The sequence below is a fragment of the Hipposideros armiger genome, unplaced genomic scaffold (genome assembly GCF_001890085.2).
Source record: "Hipposideros armiger isolate ML-2016 unplaced genomic scaffold, ASM189008v1 scaffold_287, whole genome shotgun sequence".
Taxonomy (NCBI): Eukaryota; Metazoa; Chordata; class Mammalia; order Chiroptera; family Hipposideridae; genus Hipposideros; species Hipposideros armiger.
This window is the reverse complement of record NW_017731637.1, coordinates 186,663-199,009: the sequence shown is the minus strand read 5'-3', so window position 1 is coordinate 199,009 and position 12,347 is coordinate 186,663. Positions and strand designations below refer to the sequence as shown.

Sequence of the window (12,347 nt, the reverse complement as noted above, 5' to 3'; positions counted from 1 at the left end):
ACCGTTGGAGTAGAATGATAGTTTCTGTATGATTCTATAGAGAGAGTGTTGTGTGTAGTTCAACTTCTCTTTCTTTGAAGTGAGATAACTGAAACTGAGAAAGATGAGGCTACTGGCTAAGAGTACAAAGCTGATGACGAGTTGAACTGAGGCTGGCACCTCACTCACCTGATATTGTCCAATTCTAATCACTGTGCCTTCTGATGAAAGTTAATTTGAAATGCAATCAATCAAAGATTGTATGCGCAAGTCTTCTAATCTCTGGGAATTGGCAAAGTTTCAAACAAAACAACACAAAGAAGCTACTTTGTGAAATCTCAAGGATAACAAAATGTTGTTTAAGAGTGCTGCTTTAAGGAGATTGCGATCCAGTCCTGGTTTCTCCATTACCTTGCAGTGTAATATTAGTCACAGTGCTTCTTTGGACCTTAATATTTATTTATTTATTTATTTATTTATTTTTGTTTTTTTATTTTATTTTATTTTATATTTTTTTGTATGTTGTTGTTGCATGCTGGATTCTAAAACTGGACCCAGACTCAGTAGGTAAAAGCACCACAGAGGTAGGAGAGAGGAGTGTTTCTATCTGTACTGAGCATTTTTTCTCATTGGATAAAACAAATTCTAAATTTCCCACAGCCTCTAAAATCCAGTGCATTCATCATATTTATTCAGTTCTGATACATACCTATCTTCAAAATGCAGGAAGGAATATATGTCCCAATCATATCTAAGCTCTCAAGAGAGATTTATTTATGAAAGAAACCTCAAAAGGGAAGCTAAGATCTGACCACCAAATCTAGAATAAAGCAGTGGTCTACAGCAAACTTTAAAATGCACACTATCATTGATTCAACTGAAATCTCTTCATTTGCATTATTAAATTAAATGTAACTTAAAATTAAAAATAAAACTTAATTTATAACATTAAATAACCATTGCTAGTTTTCACTAATTAATGAAAGATCATCATATCTAATACACTTTTCCAAAGTTTGATTGTGAAAATTTTCAAAAATGCAGAAAATGTGAAAGAAATGTATAGCAATGCATATATTACCTGTCACTAGTATATCACAATTAGTATTTTCTTTATTTTTAATCTATCCCTATTTCCATTCATCCCTCAATATCAAGCTCTCATATTCCTTTGCTGTCTTCAAATTAAGTTGTAGCACTATTTTTTTTTTTAGAGTACAGAGATCTAAAACAATAAACACAGTCATGCAAGTATCACCACAATCAAGATATGAAACAGGGGTTTGCAAACAGTGGCCCAGAGGCCAAATCTGGCCCTTTGACAGTTTTTCTAAATAAATTTGTTGTAACATGCCACACCCCATCATTAATTGCAAACCCTAAATTATTTATTCCTGGCCCTTTGTAGAGTATGTATGATGGTAGTTGTAGATCTTTATAGATGTCTTTTATCACATCAAGAAATTTCCCTTCTATTCATGCTTTCCTGAAAGTTTTTATCATGAATGCATATTAAATTTTGTCAAATGCATTTACTGCATCTATTGAGAAGATGTTCTCTTTTCAATAATCTGCTGATAATATAAACTATGTTGATTGAATCTTAAATGTTCAAACAATCTTTCATTCCTGGGGATACCAGCACGAGGACATGATTTATTATCAATTTTATATATTACTGTATTTAACTTACTGACATTTCTTGAGGATCTTTGGTGTGTGTTCATAAGGATTAAGAGTGTGTACTGCTGTTTTCTTTGTGTTATTTTTGTCTGAAGTTTATCAGAATAATACTTGCCTCTTAAATATTTCTTCCTCTTGTATTTTTTTATTTGATTCACACTGATATTACTTCTTCCTTGAATATATGGTAGAATTCACCATGAAACAACTGAACCTGAAATTGTTTTTGAAAAAGGTTTTTAACTATGAATTCACTTTCTTTAATAAGCATAAGACATTTCAGGTTATTCTAGGTCCTCTTGAGTCAGTTTAGAAATTTGTATCTTTCAGGGAAAATGTCCAGTTCATTCAAGGTGTGAAATTTATGAGTACCAAGTTGTTCATTGTATTCACTTTCTATCTTGGTAATATCTGTATTATCTGTATTGATGGTCCTTCTTTCATTTCTGATATTGATCATATATATCTTCTCAATTTTCTCTTGACCATCATTCTGGCTAGACTTTTATCTATTTTGACTATTTCGAACTTCTAGATTCTGTTTTCATTGATTTTTTTCCCTCAAGTTTTGTGTTTTAAAATTCACTGATTTCAACTCTTACCTTTTTTTATTTTCTTTCTTCTGCTAGTTTTGGGCTTAATTTGCTCTTCTTTTCATAGCGTCATATTTGAAGCTGAGATCTGTATCTTTTTGTGATCTTTATCTTTTTCTAGTAAAGCACTTAGACCTATGAAGTCCACTCGTAGCTGCATCACAGATTTTGTTTGCTTGTATTTTCAATCAATTCAAAATATTTTCTAATTATTCTGTAAATTCCCCTTTGATCAAGAGTTATTAGAAGTGTATTGTTTAATTGCAAAATATTTAGGGATTTTCTAAGTACATTTCATTATTGATTTGCTGTTTATGTTATCATATAACACACTTTGTATGATTTCAACAGCATAAGTATTCATGGTTTGTTTTATAGCCCATAATATAGTCTGTCATGGTAAATGTCCCACATGCACTTGGAAAAAAAAATGTGTATACTTCTGTTGTCAGGTTGTTAACAGTGTTATTCAGGACTTGTATATCCTTACTAAATTTTGGCCTCACGGTTGTGTTGGTTACAGAGAGGAATGCTAAATTTACTCTCTCACTATAATTATATCTTTATTTTTTATTTCAGTTTTAATAATTATGGCATCTTGTATTATACAGTTACTTTGTTAGTTGTATCCATATTTAGGATTGTTCTGTCTTCTCATTGAATTGACCTTTTTATCCATATATCTCTTACATACCTAGTAACATTTCTTCCTGTGAAATATATCTACTCATATTAATGTAGCCATTTGAGCTTTCTTTTGATTGGTATTTCATGGTGTCTTTATTATTCCTTTATTTTTAACCTATTGATGAATTATTATATAGTTATGCTTTGCATTTTTGTCTTACACAGCCACCTGCCTTTTAATTATTGTGTTTGAACCATACATTTCATTCAATGTAATTATTGATAAGGGTGGATTTAAAAATCCACCCCCATTACTTTTGTTTATTCTATTTGCTCCATCTGTTCTTTGTTGTACTTTTCCATTTTATTTTCTGCCGGTTCATGGAGTGAGTCTTTTTTTTTTTTATAACTCCATGTTTATTTACATTTCTGGTTCTTTATTTAAACATTTAAAAATATTTTAAAGACATTCCCTAGGATTTACAATATGGAATTTTAATTTGTCACAGTCTAACCTCAAGTAGTATTTTGTCATATATGTAGTATAAGAAGAACCTCATGATAGTATGTTTCAAATTCCTCTCTCTCATCTTCTGTGCTAATGTCATATAGTTTACTTTTGCATATGTCACATGTTATAAACTACAATAAATTGCTATTATTTTTGCCTTAGGTACTCAATGATATGTTAGAGCAATTCAAAAAAATTTTAAAGATATAGTTTACATTTATTTTTATTTTAGCCATTTTAGATATAGATTTTCATTTCTTTTTATTCACCTAAGTTTACATTTAGTATCATATACCTTTTGCCTACAAAATATCCCTTTAGCATTTCTTGTAGCATGGGTCTTAGGGCAATAAACTTTCTGAGTTTTCGATTGTCCAAAAAAAATGTCTTTTGTTCACCTTGATTTAATTGAACTATTTGTTCTGTGTATGGAATTCTGCATTAACTTATTTTTTCCTTTCAGCACTTTAATGATGTCACTCTGTCTTGCATAGTTTCAGACAAGTTTGATATCAGTCTTATATTATTCCTTTATGTGCAATGTGTCTTTTATTTCCATGCCACCACCAACCCAATGCTTTGAATACTTTACCTTTGTAAAAACAGTATGAATGAGAAGTATCGTGTGTGTGTGTGTGTGTGTGTGTGTGTGTGTGTGTTTAAGGATATTGATTCTGCCTGTGCAGAAGACTAGATAGAATTGCATAGCATTTATGCCTGAAAATAGACATTCCTCTTCTGCTAGAACAGGGGTCGGCAAACTGCGGCTCACAAGCCACATGCAGCGCCTTGGGTATGGACCATCTCAAAAGTTTGCCAACCCCTGGAAGAGCCAATCCTGTCCCTCACAACAATTTAAAAATTAATCGAGAGCCATAAATATATTTTTACATAATCACCATTATGTGAATAATACCCTGTAAAAATTTTATAAATGAAACTATGATAGTTTTATTTTCATTTTCAATTTTACTTCAGAGCCACAGTTCATGAGCTGCAGTTTGCTGACCCCTGGTGGCTCTTCTGTCTTAAAAGTTTGCTGACCCCTGTGCTAAAACATTAGTGGAGGAATTTGAGGCAATATCTTCAGGAGCTGAGCTGGGTTTGGGTTTTGTTGTTGTTACAGTCAGTTTCAGTACACTATATACTTCTGCTTACGGTGATATGGACTGCATGTCTTTGTCCCTCCCATATTCATATATTGAAATCCTAACCCCCAATATGATGGTATTTGGAGGCAGGGCCTTTGGGAGTTAGGTCATGAGAGTGAAGCCCTCGTGATTAAGATTAGTGCCCTTATAAAAAGAGGTCAGAGAGCTAGTTTACTCTCTTTTTGCTATGTAAAGAAACAAAGAGAAGTCAGCAGTGTGCAACTTGGAAGAGGGCTCTCACGAGAGCCTGACCATGCTGATATCCTGATCTTAGACTTGCAGCCTCCAGAACTATGAGAAATACATTTCTGCTTTTTATAAGACACTCAGCCTATGATACTTTGGTATGGCAGTCTGAAATCTCTAAGACAGGTGGGAAAGAGGGTTCCACAGCTTTTGGCTTCTCTGAGCACCTGTGCCTCAGAGAGGGCTCTCTATTTATGCTCGTGCCGCTCCCCTAGTGATTGACAGCTTCGGCTTGTTGCCTGGGTCTGTCAGCTTGGCGATGAGGACCAGGAAGGGTGTCTGTCGTCCTGGTCAAGGGTCAGACTTAAGTCAGCTCATATCTGGGCATGGGGATGGAGTTCTCAATGATCCATACCGTCTTTCTCGTGGCAGTGGAACTTTTCAGGTCATGTGCAGAAGAGAGTTTCCTGACCTTCCCCCAGTGGTAGGAAATCTCCAGTGATATGGGTATAAGCCCTAGGCCCAGGACTGTTACCTGCTTTTCCGGTAGGGCTAAAGTGTTTTATTCCTTAGGGGACAGGAAACTGGGTAGGGCTTTGTGCCCTTCCCCCAGAATCAGCCTCTTGAGCAGTGGGGTTTGTGGAAAAGAGCATGCATGTGGGTGCAAACTCTCTTTGTGTCTGTGTCCTGGGGGTTCTATTCTCTCCTGCTAGCTCACACTCAGTGTGTTTAAAAAGCTTTACTGACATCTTACTCCGTTCTATGATGCCAGTGATCTGCCACAGGTGACCTAATGCTCAGATAGTGGCTCGTACTGGGGACACCTGCTTTTCTTTCAACTATAGTCTCCTTGGTTTTTCATCTCTCTGATGGGTTCATGAAAAGTTATGATTTTATAGTTAATCTGACTTTTTCTTGCTTTTAGTGTTGGACAGATGTGAAACTCTATGCTACATATTTGACTTTCCAGACTATCATTTTCTTAAAAGAGTCTTATTGTTTGCTTGTATTAATGTAGCTGTAAAATCATATTTATCCTTTCAATATTTCCCAATTCTAGATACTTTGATACCTCCTTCTCATCATTAAGCTCTAAAACAGATTTATAAAATTTTAATAAGAATATGGAAATAAAATAATGATATACAATGGTATTTTATAAGTACTGTCTAGAATTTGAAAACAAAACACTTCCCATTAAAATATGACCATAATAGAGTAAAAGGATGTTTACTTTCTTTGGATGTAGCTTTAAAGCTATTGCTAGATAAAAGGTCTTTTAATGAAGTACCATGAATATTATAACATCATTTGTGTCCAGGCCTGAAATCAGATCTCTGAAGGTGCTAACTGCTTCCAAACAAACACACAACCAAGTACCCTGTTTAACGGCGTTAATCTAGTTACGGTCACTAGATACACTGTTTTTGATTGGGATTAAAAATGTCTTAAAGTATTTGTTTACAGTATATGTTATGATATTTTCCATGAGAAAAATATAGAGGAATTACCGTTTGATTCCAAAATTGCAAATTCCAAAATTTTTCAAATTCATAAATATATTAAAGAAAGTGAAGCTGCTCTAACAACATTCTCTATAATTAGCTGAGTGTCCTGAAATTCTAAAATCTGGCTGGGACTCAATATTATTACCTATAAAAATAGATGTTGCATCTAATGTAACTATATGATCTCTTGCAGCGCCAAGATTCTATAATTCATAAATTGTAAATCTGTTTTTAGTAATTTGATTGAAAATTGCACTTACAATGAATCTTTCTATAATTGCAGGTTTTATATGGGGAGAAATAAAACAAATGTGGGATGGCGGACTTCAAGATTACATCCATGATTGGTGGAATCTAATGGATTTTGTGATGAACTCCTTATATTTAGCAACAATCTCCTTGAAAATTGTTGCATTTATAAAGGTAACTATTGTTTATGTTGTTGGTAAAGCATAAATTCTGATAAATATTGATATACTTTCAATTGCTATCAATTTTATTAATATTGTTACATAGTGTTATTTATCTATATTCATCAGTTCATGACCTTATTGATAGATACATATAAAGTACATGGATAATACACATTTTATAGTCATAAGATAAATTTAATAAACAATTAGAAGCTACTACCCGATTGTCTTGCATGTAAATTGAATGATGCTTCAAAATTATTCGTGATACCTGCTCTTGTTTCTAATCCTTTCAATTTCTAATGAAACTCTACCTTGAACACTGTTTAAATTTTGGCAATCAAGTCTATTTTTATCAGTTATAACTAACTGATAAAATTACATAGATCAAAATATTACTCTCTCAAAGTACTGAAATTATTATTTCAGTTTAAACTAATATAATTTGATATTATTAGAGCACAATATAATTTCTTTCTCCTCATTCCATTCAACGTGACGGTGCCTGAAATCTTACACACCCATTACTCCCCCAGATTTTGCACATCAACTTTATGCCAATCCACGTAATTTACATAAAAGTTTTGTTATGCAATGACAGTTGGGATTATTTTGTACTTTGGGGGATGTTTTTCAAACCAAAGTATTATCATCTCCTCCTTCCTGCATTTTTTTTCCTTCTTTTTTTTCCCTCTCTTTTTAAAAACTTTGTTTCAAAAATGATTAATCAGTTAGTAAACAATGACGAGTGTCTAATTGTATTTTACAAGAATGATTCATGCAATTTCGTGATCTGAACTAGAAAATACTAACACATAGATGAACTCATGCATTTACTGTAATTTTCAAAATAGAGGCCTGAATCTCCTTGTGCAATGTTCAGCTATGACAGGATCAAATTGCCCAAATCGGAAAGACCATAGTTTCCAGAATTTGTTCAATTAAAATGTCTCCAGCACTTATCAAAACATTAGGGAAAAGCATTTTTTTCTACCTATTTCATGGAAAGCAAGCAATGCTTTAATAATGGAAACATAACTTGGTAATTGTTCCTGTTAGTATTGAGGTTAATGCCCTTAAAGACCTTAAGATAGTAGAAGATACTGTCTTAATCGAGGAGGTTATGAGTCTATGTAGAAGATGGACAGTCTGTTTGTAAGTCCAATTCTTCTTTCCTCTGTAATGATTCTTAAGTAAGTTTATCTATAAAATTGTTTTTGACATCTCGCTACTAAAAAATAGTATGTCTGGTTTTTGTGGCCCCATGCAGTTATAAAATCCTGGTTTTATATGACTACTATAACATTTTTCTCAAACTTTTCGGTGCGTAAGAATCACCTGAAGAGCTTGCTGAAACACAGATTATTTTCCTGCATGCCCAGAAATTCTAAATTAGGTGTGTTAGGGAAGGGCCTAAATTTGCATTCTAGCAAATTCATTAGGTGATGTTGATGCAGCTGGTCTTAGGAAGAACATAGAATAGCGCTGGGCTGTATAAGTCTATTCAACAGCTCAGAGAACTATGAGATTGATTACAAAAGAAATCTCTCTCATATATTTCTTATATTATTTATACTAAGATACTATATATTACTATGGTGTTGACATACAATGCATATACATTTTCATATATAAGAATTCTGGTGTATAGTGGGTACAAATACATAAATTAATGGATACTTGTGAATTTTTTGCTTTCATGCTGTTATATATGCAATTTTAATTTTCTTAAAAAGTAAATTCTTCATGTGCAACATCTATTTTAATATTAAAATATAAACATCATTCTATATACTATATCAAGGGAACATGTGTGCTTAAAATTCAACTCACCCACCCGAATTGATGAAGAAGAAGGGGGAAAAGGGGGCAAGAAAGGGAGGTGGAAAAGTACACAGAGATTACCTCAGGTGACAATGATATAAGTGACATGAAATCTTCTGAAGATATAGTTTATTTATGCACTTTGGTGATAGGAGTTCAACTATGATTGTAAATACAAATTATGAAATGTTCCTCCAAATGATTAGTTTGTGTCACTATCACTTGAGTTGCATGGTTAATGGTTAATGGCATGATCTTTGGAGTCAGGCTTCCTGAGCTCAGAACTTACTAGTTGTAAGTTCTTGTAAGTCCCCCATCACTTACTAGTTGTGTGAACTTGAATCTATTGTTTCACTTCTCTGTGCCTCATCCATAAAATAACAAGAATAATAATTTCTAGCTTACTGTTTTGGTATAAGAAGTAAAAGGTTGATATATTTTAAGTGCCTGTTACAGAATAAATGTTCGTTATTAGTTTTTCTTTTCTCTCTTACTCTTGTCTCTTTCTCCTTCTTCATGTACTGATCTCACTGGACTTGCCTTTTGTAATGTCTTTATTACACCTCTTCATTTGGTTTATTTTAGTTGAAAAACAATTTGAGCTCTGGATTCACACCTGTCTTTTTTAAAAATATTTTTATTAAAAAATATAGCTAACATACGATATTATATTAGTTTCAGGGGTACACAATAGTTATTCAACTAGGTATTTATATACGTAAAGAAGTGATTGCCATGATAAGTCCATCAACCATCTGACACAGTATCACACTATCACAATATTATTAACTATATTCCCTATGCTGTACATTACATTCCCATGACTTATTTGATTTATACCTGGAAATTTGAACCTCTTATTTCCCTTTACCTTTTCCCCCCTTTTTAAAATTTTCAATTATAGTTGACATTCAATATTATTTTATATTAATTTCAGGTGTATAGCACAGTGGTTAGACATTTGTATAATTTAAGAAGTGAACCCCCTGAATAGCCTAGTACCCACCTGGCACTATACATAGTTATTGCAATATCACTCACAATCAAGATTCCCTATGCTTTATTTTATATCCCCATGTCTATTTTGTAACTGCCAATTTGTGCTTCTTAATCTCTTCATCTCTTTTGCCCTGTCCCCCAATCCCCTCCCACCTATCACCCCAACAAATCTAGTACCCATCTGACACCATACATAGTTACTACAATATTACTGACTATATTCCTTATGCTGTACTCTACATCTCCATATCTACTTTGTAACAACTAATTTATATGTCTTAACCCCTTCTCCCTTTTTCACCCACCCTAAACACCCTCCCATCTGGCTACCATGAAAATGTTTTCTGTATTTATGAGTTGGTTTCTGTTTTGATTGTTTATTTTGGTCTTTAGATTCCACATATATGCGAAATCACATTGCACCTGTCTTTCTCTATCTGACACTCCACTCAGCACAATACTCTCCAGGTCAAGCCATGCTGCCACAGATGGCAAGAACCCTTTCCCTTTCATGACCGAGCAATATTCCATTGTATATAGGTACCACCTCCTCTTTATCCACTCATCCGTTGACAGACCCTTAGGCTGCTTCTACATCTTGGGCATTGTAAACAATGCTGCAATGAACATATGGATGCACACGTCCCTTCCAAGTAGTGCTTTTGATTTCTTCGGATAAATACCCAGAAGTGAGATTATTGGGTCTTTGTCTCTTGTTATAGCCTTTGTTTGAAGTCTGTTTTGTCTGGTATAAGTACTGCTACTCCAGCTTTTTTTTTGTTTGTTTTTCTTGTTTCTATTTTCATGAAATATCTTTTTCCATTCTTTTATTAATACTTTCTGTCTATGTGTGTCTTTTGATCTGAAGTGATGATTCTCTATGTAAGGGTTTTGTTTTCTTATCCAAACAGCCCTCCTAATTTTTTCATTATTTTTTTTATTGGAGCATTTAATTCATTTACATCGAAAGTAATTGTTGATAGATACATAGCTATTGCCATTTTATTATTCATATTTTTTAACTTTTTTTTTTCTGTCTTAAAGAAGTCCCTCTAACATTCCTTGTAATACTGGTTTGGTGGTGATGAACTACTTTAGCTTTTTTTCATCTGGGAGTTCTATTTGTCCTTCAATTCTAAGTGATAGATTTGCTGGGTAGAATACCTTTGGTTGTAGGTCCTTGCTTTTCATCACATTGAATATTTTGTGTCAGTCCCTTCTGACCTGCAAAGTTTCTGTTGAGAAATCAACTGACAATCTTATGGGAGCTCCTTATAAGTTACTGGTTGCCTTTCTCTTGCTGTTTTTAGGATTCTTTCTTTGTCTTTAACCTTTGACATTTTAATTATAATGTGTCTTAGTGTGAACTTGTTTGGGTTCATCTTATTTGGGACTCTGTTCTTCCTGGGCTTCTATGTCTATTTCCTTCACTAGGATAGGCGAATTTTCGGTCATTATTTCTTCAAGTAGGTCCTCAACTCCTTGCTTTCTCTTCTTCTTCTGGTACCCCTATAATGCAAATGTTGTTATACTTGATGGTGTCCCAGAGGTCTCTTAAACTATCATCATTTTGGGGGGATTTTATTTTCTGTTCTGATTGGATGTTTTGTGCTGCCTTGTCTTCCAAATCACTGATATGATTCTCTGCTTCATCTAGTCTGCTGGTGATTCCTTCTAGTGCATTCTTAGTTTCAGTTATTGTATTCTTCACATCTGACTTGTTCTTTTTTATGGTTTCTATGTACCTTTTTATGTTCTCTCTTTGTTGACATTCTCACTAAGTTCTTTTAGCATCCTTATAACTGTTGTTTTGAACTCGGTATCTTGTAGGTTACTTGCCTCTCTTTTGTTTAGTTCTTTTTCTGGAGTTTTCTCCTGTTCTTTCATTTGGAAGGCATTTATTTGTTTTCTCATTTTGGCTGCCTCTCTGTGTTTGTTTCTATGTATTAGATAGATCTGCTATATATTACCAGGTGGCCTTATGTAGTAAGGGTTCTGTGGGGTCCAGTTGCACAGTCTCCCTGGTGACTTTCGCTGGGTTCTCCAGGAGTGTTCCTTGTATTAATTGGGTGTGCCCCCCTTTATAGTTGAGACTTGATTGCTATTGGCACATCAGTGGATAGGACTGACCCTCAGGCTGATTGTTCGTGGAGTTTGGCCACCTCCACAGCTTATGGGCTGCTGTGCAGGGAGCTTATTCCACTAAGTGGGATTTGTCCCAGTGGACTCTGTTGTCTGTTGAGACTAACCTTTCGGTGTGCTGCTTGTGGGCTAGTTGGACAGTTCTCTGCTATAATCTGAAGCCAACTTCCAAGTATGTTGGTTCTGGGGCCTCTTGGGAGGGTCTCCAGTGTAGGCCCACATCACCCACTGCCTGTGACCTGCCAGGGACTACCTGGTATGAGCTACAAAACAATCTGTAGTTGTTTACTACATGTGCTAAACCTGGTGGCTTGTGGGGGAGGTTACTCTGCAAACCAAACATGTCTGCCACCAGTACTGGGCCTTTTAGTTCTGCAAAAAGCCAGGACACCCTGAGGCATTCTGCCATCTGCTGGCTCCCTTAAGGTTCAGCCACTAATAAAGCCTCCTGTGGTATGCAAGTTGGGTGAGGCAGGTCCTCAAGGAGTCACTAGGGTGGGAAGTGTTATGGTCATCCAGGTTAATATAGATTCTGGTTTAGTGCTAGTGCTGAGCCTGGCACTGCTCAGCAAAAGTCTCAGAGCACACCAAGGCTAGACATCTTTCTCCTGAAGCCCGCAGACTCTGATAGTTTTACAAGAAACAGTGCAGTGCAGGCAGGGCAGGCTCCTCACCCAGAAAGTGCCTCTGGGGGAGCTGGGTGGGGTGGGGTCTCAGTGAATCAGGTTGGA

At 34.9% G+C, this 12,347-nt stretch overlaps 1 protein-coding gene across 3 annotated transcripts in view; it reads left to right on the top strand.

Moving 5' to 3' along the window:
- The window catches only part of TRPC4 (transient receptor potential cation channel subfamily C member 4), a 233,384-nt gene that overhangs the window by 163,622 nt on the left and 57,415 nt on the right, over window positions 1–12,347 (top strand). For all 3 annotated transcript variants that reach the window (XM_019658677.1, XM_019658678.1, XM_019658676.1), the window contains exon 6: window positions 6,522–6,661. In XM_019658677.1, the coding sequence (XP_019514222.1) occupies window positions 6,522–6,661 (140 nt within the window). The remainder of the gene's footprint in view (window positions 1–6,521; window positions 6,662–12,347) is intronic.